The sequence below is a fragment of the Grammomys surdaster genome, unplaced genomic scaffold (genome assembly GCF_004785775.1).
Source record: "Grammomys surdaster isolate TR1022 unplaced genomic scaffold, NIH_TR_1.0 212, whole genome shotgun sequence".
NCBI lineage: Eukaryota > Metazoa > Chordata > Mammalia > Rodentia > Muridae > Grammomys > Grammomys surdaster.
Genome location: NW_021604657.1, coordinates 2,742,197 through 2,761,672, shown reverse-complemented (window position 1 = coordinate 2,761,672; position 19,476 = coordinate 2,742,197). Strand labels below are relative to the sequence as shown.

General features: G+C 40.9%; 1 protein-coding gene across 1 annotated transcript in view; it reads left to right on the top strand.

Moving 5' to 3' along the window:
- Nbas (neuroblastoma amplified sequence) overlaps positions 1 to 19,476 on the top strand; it is a 285,612-nt gene that overhangs the window by 232,379 nt on the left and 33,757 nt on the right. Inside the window, exons 45-48 of the mRNA XM_028772232.1 lie at positions 264 to 482; positions 4,326 to 4,528; positions 6,246 to 6,335; positions 18,758 to 18,953. Coding sequence (XP_028628065.1) covers positions 264 to 482; positions 4,326 to 4,528; positions 6,246 to 6,335; positions 18,758 to 18,953 — 708 coding nt within the window. The remainder of the gene's footprint in view (positions 1 to 263; positions 483 to 4,325; positions 4,529 to 6,245; positions 6,336 to 18,757; positions 18,954 to 19,476) is intronic.

Sequence of the window (19,476 nt, the reverse complement as noted above, 5' to 3'; positions counted from 1 at the left end):
AGTTTCACTCTGTTGAGTGTCACCTTCTTTGACTGCTGTCATTATTCATAGTATGTCTTAACAACTGAGTAGATGACTTGGTATTACACTGTTTTCTTCAAAGAAGGAAAAACAACAACAACAAAAACAACAAAACTTTAAAGTGCCAATCATTGATTGGCATCTGTTAAGATTTCACTTTTATTCTACCCACTAATACCTTATTAATATGTCAAACATAGCACCTCTTTGTTTTCCTGACTTTGTTTAATGTCTTTTTAAAGCTGTCAGTAGAAGCACGTGAAGAGATGACCAGAAAGGCCATTAAAGCAGTCAAGCATTTCATAGAGAAACCACGGAAAAGAACTTCAGAAGAAGACCCCCAAGAAGGCCGTGGTTCTCAGGCCACCTATGCAGATGCTTTGGCCCATCTGGAGACATCACTTGCCCACCTGGGAACCCTCAGCCACAGCTTCATCCTCAGTCTGAAGAACAGTGAGCAGGTATGAAGTTGTCATCCAGGAAGGACAGGCTCAGATATTATTGCTGTATTTATTCCCTTTCCCTCAAAGTCACATTGTAATTGTGTGCACTCTTGGCTGTTGTAAGAGATACTTGAAATGATTTGTTTTAATGGAACAAAGGTATTTTTGCTGTAGTTTTAACAGTTTCAGTCTGCGGGCAGTTTGCCTCTGCTGAACAGCCTGTGATACCATATGATGGAATACAACCTCTCACACCATCAGTAAGAAATGAGGCAGGAACAGCAAAGGCTACAATCCCATGATCCTCTTCAATGTCCTGCTGACCTCTCACTGGATCCTGTCTCTTAAAGTTCCCACCACCTGCAACCTTAAGTACAGAGAATTTGTGGGACATGAAGATCTCAGCTAGATCAGTGGTGTTAACTGGGCAGTGGGTGTCAAAAGTGGTCCTTCTGTCCTCTTACCACTCGATCGATCATCTATTGGTTTCATTTCTCTTTCTAAATGAATTTGAGCCAAAGTTGGAATCTGAAAAGAGGGGAAGGTAGGTGTGGGGGAGGGGGCAGGAGGCATTGTAGCAGGAATTGAGGGAGCACTGGGTTGGTGCTCAGGTGAGGAGGGATTTCTAAAGTTGAGACATGCTAAACATGGTGGTCTCACCCATTGGAGCTACTGGGTGTTTTACTTTCTAAGTGAATCACAATAGAGGCCCCAACCCATTTTTTTTTCTGAAATTTTTAAAGAAATTCAGAAATGCTAATTTCCCATGCACACTTCAATGGCATTTTAAACATATGCCTACATTTCAACCTGTTTTACTGGTGCATCCTTCCAATATACCTTTATTACTGATTGGAATTTTCTGGATGGTCAAATTGTTCTTATTGATTTTTAACTAAGCGTCTTATGTACTCCCCAAAACTACCATGAGCTTAGAAGTCCTTGCCCATGGTGAGGTCTAATGACCTATGTATTAAGAATCTACTAAAAACCCAGAAATCATTTGAGACCCTCAGAAACTTTGTTCTTTTTAATATTTTAAAAATATTCCTGAACATCTTATTTGTTATTTATTTATTATTTATTAATTTATTTATTTATTGGGTGTGTGTATTTTGCTTTCATGTGTGTGCAATACCCATGGAACCCAGTAATGGGTGTTGAGTCCTCTAGAACTGGAGTCATAGTTGGTTGTGATCTGCCAGGTGGATTCCAGGAGGCACCAGATCCCCCAGGATTGCAGCCAGTTGCTCTTCATCACTGAGCCATCTCTTCAGCCTCTGCTCTTTTTAATTTAGCTTATAAGATATTAGGTTTTATTATGGCCTTTTTATTTATTTTTTTAAGTGTTCACTCATTTAGAATTATTTATTCATTTTTTGTATATGAGTATGCTGTAGCTGTCTTCAGATGCAACAGAAGAGGGTGGCATTGGATCCCATTCTGGATGGTTGTGAGCCACCATGTGGTTGATGGGAATTAAACTCGGATTTTCTAGGAGAGCAGTCAGTGCTCTTAACTGCGGAGCTGTCTCTCCGGCTTTAAATGAAGTATATCTTTGTAGATTTTCTTCCCCCAACAGACCTGCTTTACCACTTCATGTGCCGGTTTCCATTCTTTCTGCTTTCTTTTCTGCTTGTATGTGTACTTCTGTGTGTGTGTGTGTGTATAGTATGTGTATACTTGTGTGTTTGTGTATGTGTGTGTGTGGTATGTGCATGCTTGTGTATGTGTGCTGTGTGCATGTGTAGTGTGTGGTATGTGTGTAGTGTGTGGTGTGGGGGGGGGCATGTATATGTTCTGAGATAGAGTACCACTGTATGGCCCAGGTTGTCCTAGAACCTGTGATCATCCTACTCAATGTCCTGAAAGTTGAGATGACCAGCTTCCTCCACTATGGCCAACTTCTTTTTATTTTAACAGTTATGGTACTTTAGAGTATTTTTTTTCCATAGTTGGGAGGGTGACAGATTACTAAGTAAATGGTTTTTGTATGAATTTTTCTAATACTCGACCTGCCCTTTAATACCATTGCAAATGGAAACTGCTAACTGTTTCATTTTCCTAAATTGTACTCACTTACTAAATCAACTCACTCAGGTTGATCAGAACTGGGTATTGGTTTGCTTGTCAGTGTAAACATCTCATTTAAAAGATAGTGGGGCTCAGTGAGCTGGCTCAGCAGGTAAAGATGCTTGCTGCAAGAGCCAGTGAGGTGAATTTGATCCCTTCCCTGAGACACACATGGTAGAAGGAGAGAAGCAGGTCCTCCAGCTTGACATACATATACATGTAGAAAAACATTCTACAAAATTTTCTAAAAAATTGATGATGAGCTGAATACAAAAATTGGCCTGTTTTACTTTATATTTCAGTGTCTGTTTGGCCATTTAATGGACATCACTAAATAATGGTATGAACAGCCAATAAGTTACTGTGAGAACAAACTGGCTTGGCAATGTTCATTCTTCCTCAACATTTATTATACCATAATTTATAGTTATAAGATCTGCGGTAAAATTTGAATCTTCAAATATAAGTGATTTACATGTTTTAGTATAAAAATTTATACATCCTAGTTGGCTTTTCAATTGTACCTACTATGTTAAAATCCTAAAACTGGCATTTTTCTCTTGGTAACAAATGTCTTTCAGTGGCTAGTATGGTGTGTGTGAATTCAAGGGGGCTATTAACAAAGATGCCTGCTCATTTCACCTTAGCATTTACAGTGCCATCTTGTTCTTTGTAGTGCCATTCAGTCTAACCCTGTGGTTCCTCAACTGAACAACAGTTGCTTTCTTAAGACACTTTGACAAGTATAGTTGCACATGCCTTTTAATCCCTGCACTTGGGAGTTTGAGTCAGGCAGATCTCTGAATCCAAGGCCAGTCTGGTGTACATAAGGACTTCCAGGACAGCCAGAGCTACATAGTAATATTGTGTAAAAACATCTTCCAAGCCCCCAAAAAGAAAAGATATTTTTATAACAAAAGCTGAAATAACATTCAGCCTGTAAATTTGCCCCATTAATTTCATGCTTGGATTTTAACCCTCCAAGCCTAAAGTTTGGTGTGAAATAAGTAGATGGTTTTCACCTCTTCCACATGTTGAGATTTCATGTGGAAGTTTTAAAAAACTGAAGCATTATATTTGGGGTTACCAGGGAAATGACACAACAGCTAGAAAGCAGTGTTGTTGTTCAGTGGCTGCCTGTTGTTATGTGCTGCCTTGTGTTTTATGCTGAGAACCACAGCTATGACTACAGATACATTTACAGAAGAGTAATATAGCATGGTGGAGAGTGACTTCTAGGTCCTACTCTCAGCTCCTGTCCTTGGTGGCACTGTGACTTTTAGGCATGTTATTAGGGTCTTGGAACCTCAGTTTATTTTTTGATGAGATGAGACTAATTAAAAGTACTTATAGGATTGTTGTTGCAAATATTTAATTAAATACCACATGCATAATACCTGGGATTGCATAATTATTACATTATAATGATGGTTATACTTTAGAAACAGTTCAAGTCACACTCCTGTTCTGTGCTTGACCTGGCACTGCCAACAGCCTGATTTTTATGTCATCTCTGGTGGTGTTCACAAGACCCTCTTATCATCATTGTCATTTTACAGAGGCTGAAGTTTCCAATCACAACAACCAACTATACTAATAAACGGTAAAGCAAATATTCACAGTCTATCTAGGTGGATTGTGAGTCTAATGTCTTGGTAGCCAATTCATATCCCTGTGCTGTTCACTATAGGAGTGTATTTAGTTTGTGGACCCTCTAAATGTGCTCTGTGTATAGATATACATTTAATTTCTTATTAACATTTTGGTATTGATTATTTTTCTCTTTAGGAAATACTCCAGAAATACAGTTATCTCTATGATCTGTCCCGATCAGACAGAAGGAAACTTCATGACCAAGCTGTGGCCATGTGTTTAGATGGCCAGCCTCTAAGGATGATTCAGCAGCTGCTACAAGTGGCCATTGGTCCTGTCAACATCTCACCCAAGGATGTAGTACATACTGCAGTCACTCAAATAATTTCTGCATTGAGGTAAGCTATAAAGTACCCATTACAGAAGACCTAAGGGTAATACCTTTCCAACAGTCATACCACCCCAGTCATTATCAAGCTAAATTATCCCCAGGCATATAGAAGTATGTCATATTTTCAAATACTTTACAAACCTGAGAGATGACTTCTAGAGTGCTCAAAGTCTTAAGACTTAAGCTGTCTTAAGAACACGATATTTGTGTTCTCATTAGCATTATGTTTATATCATGCTATAAAGCCAATTCCTGGCTGGACTCTCACTTCTACACGTTACCAAGAAGCAGGAGAAAGGGCAAATGGCATGTGCGGCAGGTACCCAAGAGCCAGCTTGCTCTGTGCCTTCAGTGTGACTACTTAGCTTCCTTCCGCCTCTTCTAATTTCCTTTCTCGGAAGCAGTGAGAAACGGGGTCCAAGCAGTTCTTTTGATGAACTCCAGTCGTGACTGGAAGTTAGTGATAACTGTCCTGGGGTGTTCACTTTAGGACATGAGTGGTGTAAGCTTGACAGTCTTGCTTCCTGTCCCACATGGGCACATGAGGGCACCTCGAGCAAGCCGGTGGGAAGGAGGAAGGCGAAGATAGGGAATAATGAGGCATCTTGCACTTTCTGTGAATAATGTAATTAGGCTAAGAGACTTAGCTGTATTTAATTTATTCTCCTTTTAAGCATTCTTTGTAATTCTGTATTGCTCTTGAGGAACTTTTTGATTAAATGCATGTCAGTTTCTGAAGCTAAACTGAAATCAAATGAGCCTTTATCAGTTTAATTACCCAGCCTCGTACAGTTTTCACAGCAATGCTCTGAAGTACCTAGCAATTTTATGCAGAGACAGACAAAATGTGTCAGCACTTCATTTTAGAAATAAAAATTCCACATTAATAAAGCTTTGTTCTATTAGTCTGTTATGATTTCTCTGCTATTGCTTATGAGAACCCCTCATTTTCAAGTGATAACAGATATTTATTTGCCATATTTTATACATTTTGTTTATAATTACCATTTCTTATCCAGATAAAGCTCACAAAATAAACATTAGAAATACTAGTGCCTCTGTGACATTTCTGCTACTGGAGACTTGGTTCTGGTCAAGTCTGAAAGATCATAATAATTCTAAAGACAGTGTACTAAAGTCGTTTGACCAACGTCAATGTAAAACTTACAGCTATAGAAGGCTCAGGAACATGGAGAGGTGAACTGTTTGGCTCTCAGGGCCAAGGACACTGTTGGACATGGCCTTTGTATGTGTCCTTTAAGTTCAGCTTAGTAGGCATAGGAAGAAAATGACAAAGACATAAAAGTAACTCATTAAATCTAGCAGGTGGTTTAAATCTAAAAATATTCTGAAAACATGTAAAATGTCTCTTTCCTGTGTTATACTTTGGAAATTTGCTAGAGTTCTAGACAGTGAGTAGTTTGTTAAGAGCATCAAGCTACTATTATTACATATTAAATGTTTAAAATATTTTAATTTTCAGTTGCTTTTGAATGACAAAGTAGGTTGTTCTCCTGGTAGAAATGCATACATGAATTAGACCATGAGCTCCTAAGAGGAGCAAAGCTTTCCGTCCTTAGCACTTCAGTCTCAGCACACAGAGTTGTGAGCAAGCACCTTACCATGCCATAATCCAATGCGTTCACCTGAGTGTATCAAAAGAAAGTGTATTTCTGAGGCTCGACTGACCTCTTCTGACTCAATTATTCTCTTTCTTATCACAGTGGCAGCAGTGCTGATCTTTGTGGGTCACATGACCCCCTCCAGGTCCTGAAAGGTGTTGTTGGGGCAGTCCGCACCAGTGTGGACAATGGGTAAGACCAGGAGATCTAGTCCACCTACACTGAATGGCTTTCCTTGTGTTTTAGTTGCTTTGCTATTGCTATGAAGAGACACCATGACAAAGGCAGCGTATAAAAGAAAGCATTTAATTGATTACAGTGTTAGAGGGTGAATCCATGACCCTTATGATAAGGAGCATGACACCAGGCAGGCAAACAGTCATGGTGCTAGAGCAGTAGTTGAGAGTTTGCATTTAATCTGCAAGTCAGAGGAAAAGAGTGTGCTAGCCTAGGCTTGGCACTGTGTTTTGAAACCTCAAACCCACCCCCAGTGACATACTTTGACCAACAAAGCCATACCTCTGAATCTATCCCAAAACAGTTTCACCAACTGAGGCCCAACAATTCAATTATATGAGCCTATGGAGGCCATTTATACCTCATTTATACCTTGCACCCATAGGGGTTTGGCCATATCATAGTGCAAAACGCATTCAGTCCAACTTAAAAAGTACCCATTATCACTCACAGTTTTCACACTATTTAAAAGTCTAAAGTCTCTTGTGAGACTCAAGGCATGAGGTTTTGAAACCTCAAACCCTACCCCTGCAACACACCTCCTTAACAAGGCCACACCTTCTAATGCTTCCCAAACAGTTCCACCATGTGGGAAGGAAGCTTTCAAATATGAACCTATGAGGAGAGGCTCTCATTCAAACCACCACAGCCATTGGAGTTAGAGCAGTCTTTGTTCCAGCTGACATCCATATCAATCCTGTCTGGCCTCTCCTCCAGTTTCCACTGAACATAATAAAGAGAGGGATTTAGGAAACTCCCCACTTGGTATTGGGGAAGAAAATGCCTTTTTACCAATTATTAATCAAGTATGCATATATACTATATAGTTTTAATAGAGATACATAGACACTTGTGTATTCTCTATTGACCTATTGTAACACTTCCCACTTCTTTGTAAATTTAATTCTTAGGGTTATTATTCTGGCTGCATGTGCTGTCGCTGCCTTCAGGATATAAAAGGTCACCACTTGTCCAGGACCAAAGAACCAGGCTTTGCTTGACTGTGACTCCAGACTTAGCATGCAGATGCTGTATGTCTTTATGAGATATATCTTATAGATGACAGTGTGGATCTTTGTGATCTCCATTTTGCCCAGGGTTGAGAGCATATAAGATAAGCTGCTGATGAATCTGAGGAATTATTGCAAGCAGGACCCTCTGTTTTCTCTGCCTCTGACTTTGTGTAATTGCTAAAGCCCCTTTGCTTGTAGATCCTCAAATAAGAAAATAATTACAACAGTGCCTAATTCCAATCCTTATTCTAGAGATAGGTGTTTATTCTATGTGATAGTTGTGTGTCCTGCTCTAGTAAGTCATAGCGATAAGAAGTCTAGTAAATCATATGGATAAGAAGTAACTTCTAAGCCTGTGAATCCCTGTTTTGCAGAGAAGACAAACTTGCACATAGCCCTAGTAACTGCTATAGAGTGGGAAGTACCATGCTGAAAGCGCGAGTGGAGGACAAGGAGGGCAGAGCAGGAAATGCAGTGGGTTACAGGGCCTAGCCTCTAGACTGACTCTGTTGGGGCAGAGGGGGTTGGTATTCTAGGTGACACGCTGTGCCTGGACACCGCAGGTGCATCATGTGCTGGAGCAGGTGGAGGTCCTGCCCATGGTATACTAACGGGCCTTCTAGGTGTTCCACACAGTAGCTGCCATCCCTGTCCCAGTCCCCAGGGAATGGGTTAGCCCCCAGATTCTCCCAAGTGGACTCGGCTCTGGATCCTGGCCTCTCAAGACTCTCTGCTACTGCATAGGCCACTTCCAGTAACTCCCAGAGTCCTGTGCACCTGGGGCCATCTCACAGTTAGAAGACAATGTTTTTCCCTATGAATTTCTAGCCAGATACACCAAAGAATTTACCCTGGGTCTTTGGAATGCAGGTTATTTATATTTCAAGCTTCAGAAAAGATGTTAGGGAGCGAGAAGCAGAACAAGATATTCCTTTTCATTCCAGAGACAGACTAACAAAGGGTTCTTGGGAAAAGCTTCAGTGGATTTTTCTCTTCTTGAAAAAAAAAGCAAGAGAAGAATAAAAATCATATTGCAGCTTTTATTCCCAGCAGGTATTCTTCAGTTGGTGTAGCTATTTGCTTGGTTTTCCATTCCCCAGCTACCTGGCAGCGTCCCACTGAGAAGTCAGAGTTTCTGTTCTCAATAGCTGCAGGCAGTCCCTGGAGGGATATCGGGTACCTGCCCTTCTAAAGCTTTGCTCTCAGGTCACTCAGTTCTCTATCTGACCCATTTCCTCCCTGTCTAGGTGTTGTGCCAGGCTCCCTCTGCCCTTCCTCTTCCTCCTGTCATGCAAGCTTCCATGAGCCCCAACAGTGTAAGTCTGATGTCCACTATCCTGAGTGTCCATAGTGAATAACTCTGCTCGTGCACATCATCAGCCATCACACACATGCAGGGATACACACGTACACACATATTTATATTTGTATGCTCCTTGATATACGTGTATTCCATCTCAATATTTCTGCCAGGGAAACTTCAGAAATGATTAAGAATTGAAGTATGTATGAAATAGCTACCAAGTGTTTGGTTGTATGGCCATTGTTTTTCCGGTGTTTTGCTTTGTTTTATTTTCTTGAGATAGGGTTACAGGTATCCCAGGATGGCCTCAACCTCACTATATCCCCCAAGATGGTCTTGAACTTCTTTCTGTTTCTCATGCCAATACTTCCCAAGTGCTAGGATTACCTGTCTGCTCTACTGTAGAACTAAGAACACGTGGCTGTTCTCAGTATATAGCCCATGCTGTACCTGCGTGAATCCTTGCTAATACTAGAGCAAGTGTCATATGCTTTGTAACAGCAGTGTACCTCTCCTGGGCACCTATTTCTTCTGGGCTAATTTCAAATCCAATGAACTTATAGCACTCAAACAACATTAATGGAGACTTTAACCACCTAAACAGATATGATTATCTACCCTGGCCTGACAAGATTTTTGATGGTTTGATTATGCAGTCTTATCATGGAGGGAAACACTGATAAGAGCAGCTTATAGGTGAGGCAGCATGAGTGTGAACCTGTGTGCTCACATCTGGGCAAAGCAGGAAACAGGTATCAGGTAGGAAGCATAACCAGGAAGCAGAGCCAGGTTATAAATGCCTGCCCTGAGTCACATTGAGTCACTCCATTGAGGCTCCACCTCCAGATGTTCTCTAACCTCCCAGAAAGGTATTCTCGATTCAGGGATATTGGAGAGAACATGGAGTTCATGAGTAGTTGTCAAAAATTAAGGTCTAAGGTTAAATCGTATATACCCAAACTATTACCTTCCTAAGAGTTTTTTTAAATATACCTTAATTGTGATGTTTGTTAATTTATACTTCTTGTACTACTACAATGATACTAGTTTAGTATGCACTCATACATGTTCTAAATGTCTCTTATTCCTTGCCAGTTATTATGATAAATATAAGGCATTCTCCTGGAAAATGCCCATTCAGCATGGTGCAGGATGTATGTATACTATGTACGGCCCCATCCATCATTGAGACACAGGACTCTTTGGAGTGTGAGCAGTTAAGTCCTTCCCTGTCATCTCCTCGCTCACATGAACTTGCTCTTTTCCCCTTCCTTTGCTGGCATCACACAGGTAGACTTTGCAAATTTCCACCTTACTGAAAAGCCAGGCAATAATATGAATGAGCTTGGTAGCCTGGCTTCAGGGGCGGAAACACAGAATTGGCACCAAATTTTAGGATTGATTTACATTTCAAGATGTACTTGAAGAGGTGTTACACACAACACAGAGTTGTCTTGGTGTCATCCAATCTTTAAAACTTTTAAGATATTATTAATTAAAATATAAATCATTTCTTCCTTTCCCTTTCCATCTCCAACCACTCTCATGGCACCCTTGGTCCCTCTCAAATTAATGGCTTTTTTTTATTTTATTGTTACTATTGCATATCTAAATGCATAAATATATAAATACTGGGTGCTGACACTTTATATTGTTTGTGTGTTTGATTTAAGAGCCAACCACTTAATATTGTATGACCAGTTAAGAGCCGCATCCCTGAGGAAGACTAACTCTCTGAATCTCAGCAGTCATTGGTTGCCTATAATTCTTTGTCTAGAGGTGAGGCCCCATGAACCACCTCACCTCTCCATTATCGTGCCTCTTGTTGTCATTGTCCAGGTCCTGTTTAGGCACATTGTTGATACAGCCATATTGTTGCAGTATCCTGGGTATAGCTTTCCTGTCATCTCTAGGAGACACAGTCTCACAGAAGACTTCGTATTTCTCTGGCTCTTAGAATCTTTCACTTCCACCCTCTGGTATTCCTTGAGCCTTAGGTATAGGGGTCATGTTGTAGCTGTATCTGTTAGGGCTCGATACATCAGTTCTGTGTATTTTGAGCAGCTGTGGTTTGCTGTGATGGTCTCTATCTGCTGCAAAGGGAAGCTTCTTTGATGCATGGTGAGAACTATACTTCTCTGTGGATGTGAAGATAAGTACCTAGTATGTATTACACTGTGTAGTACAGGACTACTAACTAACTAACTATATACATACATAGACACACTCACACACACAGACACACAGGCACACACACACACAGACACACAGACACACACACACAGACACACACACATACACACACAGACACACAGACACACACACACAGACACACACACATACACAGACACACAGACACACATACACACACACAGGCACACACACACTCACACACACAGGCACACACACACACACACAGGCACACACACACACAGGCACACACACACACAGACACACAGACACAGACACACACACACACACACACATATATATGTATATGTTTATGTATATGTATATGTATATATGTATGTATTTTGATTACTGTTATACACATATAACCTTTCTGGACTACCTAACCTCTTCAACTTGCCCACCTTTATACAAATCATTTACCCCAGAATCACATCTTTTGTCATTTTCTGAGTTAAATCAAGGCTACCTTTGTGATCATGGATTTGGAACTAGCCACTGGAGCCTGGGAGTCTCATCAGTGGGGACATAAAAGAAAATGCCTTCCCCTCTCCCAGAATCCATCAGTAGTCAGTAGTTCAGCAGGCAAGAATAGGGCCCTCTGAATCCCTCCCTGATCCATGATCAGGCATGTTGGCAGGCCCAATGTAAGCAGCCATAGTCACTGTGAGACATGATAAGTTGGTTCAGTCATTCCCAGAAGGTGGCATTTGAGCCCTTCTCCTCGTCTTTGGCTCTTCCTGTCTTTCTTACCTCTCTTTGTTGATACACTGTGATCCTTAATGGGAATTGTATCAATATCTTGTTTAGGGCAGAACACTAAATTGTTATTTTAACTCAGTACCTTGAGTAGCCATGCATCTGTGAATTTGTCATCTTTTATTGCACAGATAAGCTTCTCTGGTCAAGGCTGAAAACTGCATCTGTCCATGGGTATATGACAAATATACATGTATTTAGAAGGCACGTTGGTACCAGGACAAGCTAAACTACATAGTTAAAGTTCTCCTAGAGACCCAGACCTTGTCAGCCATGGATTGCCAATAAGGTTCATATTACTACAAACCTGAAACTGCTAGAGAAAACAGTAAGGAGTACTGTTTACAACACAGCTACACAGGTGAGGGCTTTTTAAACAGGACTTTGCCCTCTCAGGAAACTAGGCCAGCAACTGACAAACAGTATCTCATGAAACTGAAAAGCTTCTGTACAGCATGTGAAACTGCTGACTGAGTCAAGATGTACAAGATAGAATGGGAGAAAAACTTCATAGGTCCTACCTCTGACTGGGGATTGACCTCTAAGCTCCACGAAGATCTCCAAAACAAAACAGAAAACAACCCAAACAAAAAATGAGCTACAGAGAATTCTCAAAAGTAATTAGGATGGCTGATACTTGAGAATGTAAATTAGAACTTCTTTGCGATTCCCTCTCACCCTCATCAAGAAATCTATTGACAATAAGTGCTAGCAAGGAAGTAAGGAAAGGGACACATTTTAGTCATTATCAGTGAGGGTGTTGACTGCTGCAACCTCTTTGGAACTTTGCAGATCCCCCCAGAAAAGCTAAAAGTAGAACCTATCAGGAAGTCTAGCTCAGCCACTCTTGACCATATGCTCTGTGGACTTTATGAGATACATACTCATCCATGGCTCCTGCCGCTGTAGTCACAGTAGCTAGGAAATAGAAAAGGCCTATATGTCTAGTGACAGATGAATGGATAATGAAAATTCTGTACATATGTGCAGTGGAATTTTATTCAACTGTAAAAGTGAAATTATAAAATTTTCAGATAAGTGGATGAAACTGAAAAACTATGGTGAGTGAGGCTACATAGGCAGAGAAAGACAGATACTGCATGTATTGGATACATACTTACAAGTCTTGATGAGGGAAGCCCTAGAAGGTTTCAAACAGTATAAGCTATTGTCATGGTTCTTGTTCATGAGACAGAACTAGTTAATGAGACCTATTCCTAAGTTAGCATTTACCTTAATTATAAGTCAAATAAATCGAGCTGGAACCATACTGGAACCTTTCTCAGTTCTGCCTAATTTTTATGGTGCTGAAAGGTACTGTACAAGTTATTAGGGAAGAAAAATCGTCTCTGGTTTTACTCATCTGTGAAACTAGCAACCTGTTACCTTGCCAGGCAAGATGTGCCCTTTGGTCCAATAATGTCATGACTGTTACGGGGTAACGAACTGCTCTCTAGATATGAGTGCTATCCAGTTTTTTAAAAAGATGCAGAAAGTGACTGTTCTAGGGTGTGTGTGTGTGTGTGTATGTATGTATGTATGTGTGAATTTTATTTGGAAACATTGGAATAAAACCTAATCCTACATTTGGGTTGCCCACTGGCCTTCAGTATAAAGGTTTGGGGAAAGCATCTTTAGTTTTCTGCAGTAGTTCAACTTCTATGACATTTATATGTATGAGAAATACGAAAGGGCTTATATTTTGCATATTTGAATGCAGTTTTCTTTTCCCCATCCTCAAATAAGAATAACTGTTTTGATTATTATATCTTTTAAAAATATTTTGATACCTCTTTCAGTATACTTTAACTATTTAAATTTAGATATGGCTAATTTTGTATGTATATGTTATGCTGGATGATTTTTATGTCAACTTGTCACAATCTAAAGCCATCTGAGAGGAGCAAACCTCAATAAAAAAGAAGTCTCTATAAGACTGGACTGTAGGCAGGCTTGTTGGGCACTTTCTTAATTAGTTATTGATGTGTGTGGGCCCAGCCCATTGTGGGTGGTGTCGTTATTGGACTGATGCACCTGGTCTATAAGAAAGCAGGCTGAGCAAGCCACAGACAGCAAGCCAGTAATCAGCACGCCTCTGTGGCCTTTGCATCAGCTCTGACCTCCAGGTTCTTGCTCTATTCGAGTTTCTGCCTTCATTGCCTTCAGTGATGGATTATGATGTGAAAATATAAGCCAAGTAAACCCTTTCTTTCCCAGGTTTCTTTTGGACATGGTGTTTTATCACAGCAAAGGTGACCCTAACTAAGACACGTGTCATAAAGAATCTGAAAACTATTTTACCAAAAAGTATTTCTTTTATATTCTAAAAAATCTTGTCTTGATTCAATTACTTTTTGGTTGCTGTCCCTTTCCATGTTTTTACTTGCATGGATGTCTTCCCATGCTCCAGGACCAATAGAGAAGAGTGGGCGAGCACTCACTCTACCCTGGAGTCCCACTTCCTCACGTAGTTACTCAGCATGTTTGGCGGCGGCTGCTGCTGCTGCTGCTGCTGCTCTGTCATGCTGGTAGAAGTAGATGTGTACCCCCTGATGACTCAGTATCTGCTGAGCCACAGCTGAGGATGTGAGTGTCTGTGTGTCCCTATTAGCTTGATTGTTTTTAAATAAAGTACCAGATTGACTCTTTACAGTGTAATACCTTCTTCCTCCATCCTAATTATAGGGGCAGTGAGTAGAAGCAAGTGCCTGTTGTTTATAGTGAAACTATAGAGAATTTCCTTTTAGCTATTTAATAACTTTTACTAATCATTTTTATAATGAGGTAAATGTGTTTTGAAATGATTTGCTCTTTATTATTTTTCTCATTAAACCTCCTTTTTTTTTTGTCAAAGACTACAAAAATAGAATCACTTCTTTCCTTCTTCTTCTGGACCATATTACTGACATCATGCTTTGTATCCCCACCCGTTTTGACCCCATCTATTCATTTGACAATGTTTCAACCCACAGAAAAATAGGAAGAAATAAGAAACTCACCTGTTTTATCATTGTTTGGCCATGTGTGCATATGTGTACATGAGTATACGTGTGTGTGTGTATGTGTGTGTGTGTGTGTGTGTATGTGTGTGTACATCTGTACTATTCTATAAGAATAACAGTGGATTTTAAAAACCATTGTGAGGCTGTCTGGCTCATACCTCGACATTGCTTGCTGAGTTCTTTTCTTTTTGCGTGTTTGTTCTGAATCCGGTATTCAGAAGGAGGTACAGTAAAGCTTGCCCAGAACATGGTGCCTTTGGAAGAGTGTTTGCATTTTAGGAAGGAGTTCTCATAATTTGATTATATATTTGAAACATCAACTAAAAATTAGAACATGTCTCTCCAAAATGTCAGATTTTATTAACTGTATTATATACTCAAGGAATAAGAGTCCAACTCAATTATTTGGAAAGCGTTATGATGATCTTTCTGTATCTCATCAGTAACTGAAGTTGCTGCCAAGTTGTTCTGTAACATGCTCCAGAGTGACTCAGTGCCATCATACAGAAATTGACAAGGCAAGGAACAGATAGCCCAAGGTAGTAAGACTACCTTGTAGCAAGACATGACTGCCTACTGTGTGATCCTGGGTGACTGCTTCCTTGTCTCTACTTTAAAATGACAGCATACATGACCAGGGTTGTTGTGATAGTAACCGTTGATAGAAACCTGTATAAGTTATCATCAGATTCATATTGTTGGCCAGAGTGAGATGGTTACTAGAACTCTGGCTTCCATTTGGGCTTCCTGACTCCAGCTATCTGATATCTGGGCTCATACTACTCACCTTGACATTTAGGTGGGAGGGATAAAATACCAGCTTCTGAGAACAGGGTTTGGATTTGTTGACAGAAATGGCCTTCAAATGACTGTCTTCCTGGTTTTTTTTAAAGATATTTCACTTATTTATTGATGCTCTCATACATTTATATGATATATCTTGATCATATCTATAACTTCCCTTTCCTCCAACCCCAGCAAGTTCTCCCATCTTTATGTACTCTTGATTGTGTGAGGCCCCCACAACACCCATCTCAGTGGACTGGGTCTAGTTAGAGCTACCTGTTGGTGCATTGAGCAATCTTGTTATTGGCCTGATCTTTTTGCTTGTCTTGTGCAGGAAACCACACCTACAGTGAGTTGAGCTGTGCAACAACCACAGCATGTCCACAGGACAGCTCACGGCACTCCTCTTTATGCTCTGGTTCTCCCATTCTTCCCGTTCCTTTTACTGATGTTCCCTGAACCTTGGAGCAGTTGAGATCAATGTTTCTTTTCTTCCAGATTTATACTGAGACTATTGCAGGCCTCTACCATATGCCCAGCCTACACATCTTCTCTAATCTTTAAAGTGGCATGAAGACTCACTGCTTCAAAATCCACCATCTTTCCTAATCTGTGCCCTCCAAAAGCTTTAATGATGATGTTTCTTGTATTTGAAGTATTTGGGCATATGCTAGGTGTGTTACACACATTGCATTTACTACATTTTTCTACTTAAGTCTAAACAACCCTGTGAGGAAGGCATTGCTTTCCCTGTCTATTGATAATTAAGGAAATGGAGACTCCGAATTCTGTGAAGAATGTTAGGCCTGGGACCTTAGTCAAGACCTGACCCTTCAGAGCCTGCACTTTCAGAGGGCTCAGCCGTACTCTCTCTGCAGCCTGTGTTCAACTGTCTTGGTTCCAGAAGTGAGAAAACTGTACACTTCTTCCTTGATCCTCTTGTTCACTTCAAACCTGATCCTCTGTTCACTTCACACTGGGCCTTTAGTCTCTCACTGGACTTCCATGCCCTTTGAAATCTTTGCTTGTTCCCTGTTCCCTTTGTTGGAGTTATATTTTCCTACATTTGCACTGATACATGTTCTGCATCTCCTTGATCCTATTTAGATGTCACAGCTCTCCCTCCAAACAGGTGCTCAAATTTACCACATTAGTAATACAGACAAAGGCCAATTTATAGGTCTTTTTTCCATTGTATTCGTTCTTTGGGGGCAGGTACCATGTAAAATTTTAATGTCTATGCCATTAAGCACATACTGTAGTGCTTTGACGGCGATAAAACTGCTGAAGATGATTCTGACGGGGGTAGTAGCTCTTAAGTCCTTCTGTGCCACATACTGGACAAGGTGCTTTGCATATGTTGTCTTGGTTACATAGATCCAGACAGATATTTTCTCAAGGTCCTTACCTATAGTGGAAGTGATGACATTCATGGCTTAGGTTTAGAAAATGATGGGGCCGAGAGCCAATGAGGTCTGAAAATGATCTTGATGGTACTACTGTAAAGACAGAAAGTATTCAGGGAATAGCTGTGCATTCTGTCTTTTTTGCAGCAACATTTTTCCACCATATACACACAGTTGTAAGTATGTCTTCTCTTGTGTGTATCAGTATGCATACATATGTATGAGTGTACATGCACATAGATGTGTGTGCACATGCTCATACGTACATGCACATAGATGTGTGTGCACATGCACATACGTGGTGGCCAGAAGTTTTTCAGCTGTCCTTCTCAATCACTCTGCTCCTTAATATTTTGAAGCTTTATTTATTAGTTGTGTGTTTATGTATGTGCCTGTTTGTCTGAATGTTCATTATTTGTATGGTGTGCATGCAATGCCTGCAGAGGCCACAAGAGGGCATCAGATTTTCCCCCTGCGCACCTCACCCCCATCCCCACCCCCAGGAACTGGAGCTATGCTTGGAGTTTAGGTTAGTGCTGGAAACAAAGCTTAGGTCCAGTGCAAGACAAGGTAGAGCTCTTAACCAGTGCACCTCCTCTCAAGCCCCTCCCCCTTAGTCTGTGAGGCACTCATTCACTGAAGCCAGAGCTGGCCAACTTGGCTTTATGGACTGGCCAGCAGAGCCCTGGAATCCTGTCTATGCCTGCCTGCCACCATGGCTTTCCCATGCTGTTTCTGGCAATTGAAACCAGCCCCTCGTGCTTGTTGGCAAGCACTTTACTTACTGAGCCCTCTCCACATCCCCAGCTTTTGTTATTTCTAATGAGGACTGAGAAGGAAGAGTAACCACTGGTAAAACTAGCAAATGATTCATAACTTAGAAATGTTTCAGCTGGTTCTTCACATTTTATAACTTTATTTTTCTGTAAGTACTAGTAATGAATTCTATTTTCAATGTAAGTTGCCATAAAATAGCATTGGTCAGATAGGTATACTGTGGTAGATACAGAGTGACATGCTCAGTGTTGATACAGGACTTAACTTCAGAAGATTTTCTGGGGTTTTGTTTGTTTGTTTGTTTGTTTGTTTGTTTTTTAAATATATTGCAGCTTTGTTAAGCAGGATTTGGCATTATGTTTGATTTGGTCTGAGACTCGGTTTAAGTGATTCATACCAAGAGCTCTGTAAGGATGTGGCTGTGAAGTTTAGCAGTGGCCACTGATGTTGGTGAGTCAGTGAGTTTACTGAGGTGGCCCTTCTGGGACTACAGGAAAGCAGATCATCAGACTGGGTGGAGAAATGCGCAGAACATTCTCTTCATGGTATGTTTGTAGAGTCTATAGTCCAGTAGTAGCTGAGCACTCATAGTTAATCTTTAGACGGTATTAGGTGGTTTTGTAGCCACATGCAGGAATTGTGATCACAGTAGGAGTGATGAAGAGCTGTGGGCAATGGGGACAGTGCTGGGCATGACACGGGGGTTATACCACCTCTCCGAAGCCAGTTCTCTCCTAGCAAATGTGATTTACGGTGTCTTGTTTGCATAGTTGTTGCCAACTAGAGATCAAGTATATAAAATCCTAGACTGGTAAGTGGTACTGTTAGTAGCAGTTAGGGACAAGCTTTACAACTTGTTAAATTTGTATAAGAAATAAACTAGCTAAGAGCATAGTAGTCAGTGGTTGCCTCTGTCAGCTTTATGTTGCTCTGTTTAATAAAAACTGCTGCAGGATTATATTTATTTTACATAGTTTAAGATCATCAATATGGTTTGTTGTAAGTCACTTAAAAACTTAATCTTTTCCTCTTAAGAAAACAAAGTTATCTACTGAGTCTTTAGGTCAGTGGTGGCATTTGATTACTAGAAGGGACACAAAAAGCCTCAAGAGCTAGTCTTTCCACTTTGTCCTCTCTGCAGGGACGAGCTGGTGTCTGCTGAAGACGTGCTGGAGTGGCTGAGGCCTTTCTGTGCTGAAGACACATGTCCTGTGAGGCCTCGAATCCAGGTGCTGCAGCTCTTGGGCCAGTCCTTCCACTTGAGTGAGGAGGACAGCAAGCTTCTGGTATTCTTCCGAACGGAAGCCATTCTCAGAGCAGCATGGCCTCAGAGACAGGTAAGCAGCATCTGCATGCCCATCTTTCCTCAAGTCACTGGTAGTTAGAAGGCAGCTACTAACAGTACCTGCCTCGGTTATACGGACTTCTGCTCTGGTCACTGTGCCAGCTGCTTAGTGCTTAAATATGGACAATAAAGTCTGTTCTGATTTTCCTGCTAGGATGAACATGACTGACGTGCTAACCCAGGACATGCCCATCATGTTTACATGGCTGTCTTTAGGGCTGTTGACCTGCTTGATTGACTGGGGGCTCGCCCTTTCCTCGAGAAATGCCTCTGTGGATGGAAACACAGGTGGCCTCAGCCAGTTCTTGCTCTCCTGCTCTGCCTATGCACTTTGCCTGCCCTTCCTTTTCCTGTACCACCAGGGCTAGAAGAGACAAAAAGTCTCAGTTTCTCTAGACACTTCCAGGCTGCTGTAGACCTCCTCTCTAGAACCTTCTCTGATCACTGCAAACTTTACTGAACTTTAAATTCTCAAAGTTAAAATGTCTTTATCTTCCTCCTTCCTCTCCCTTCCT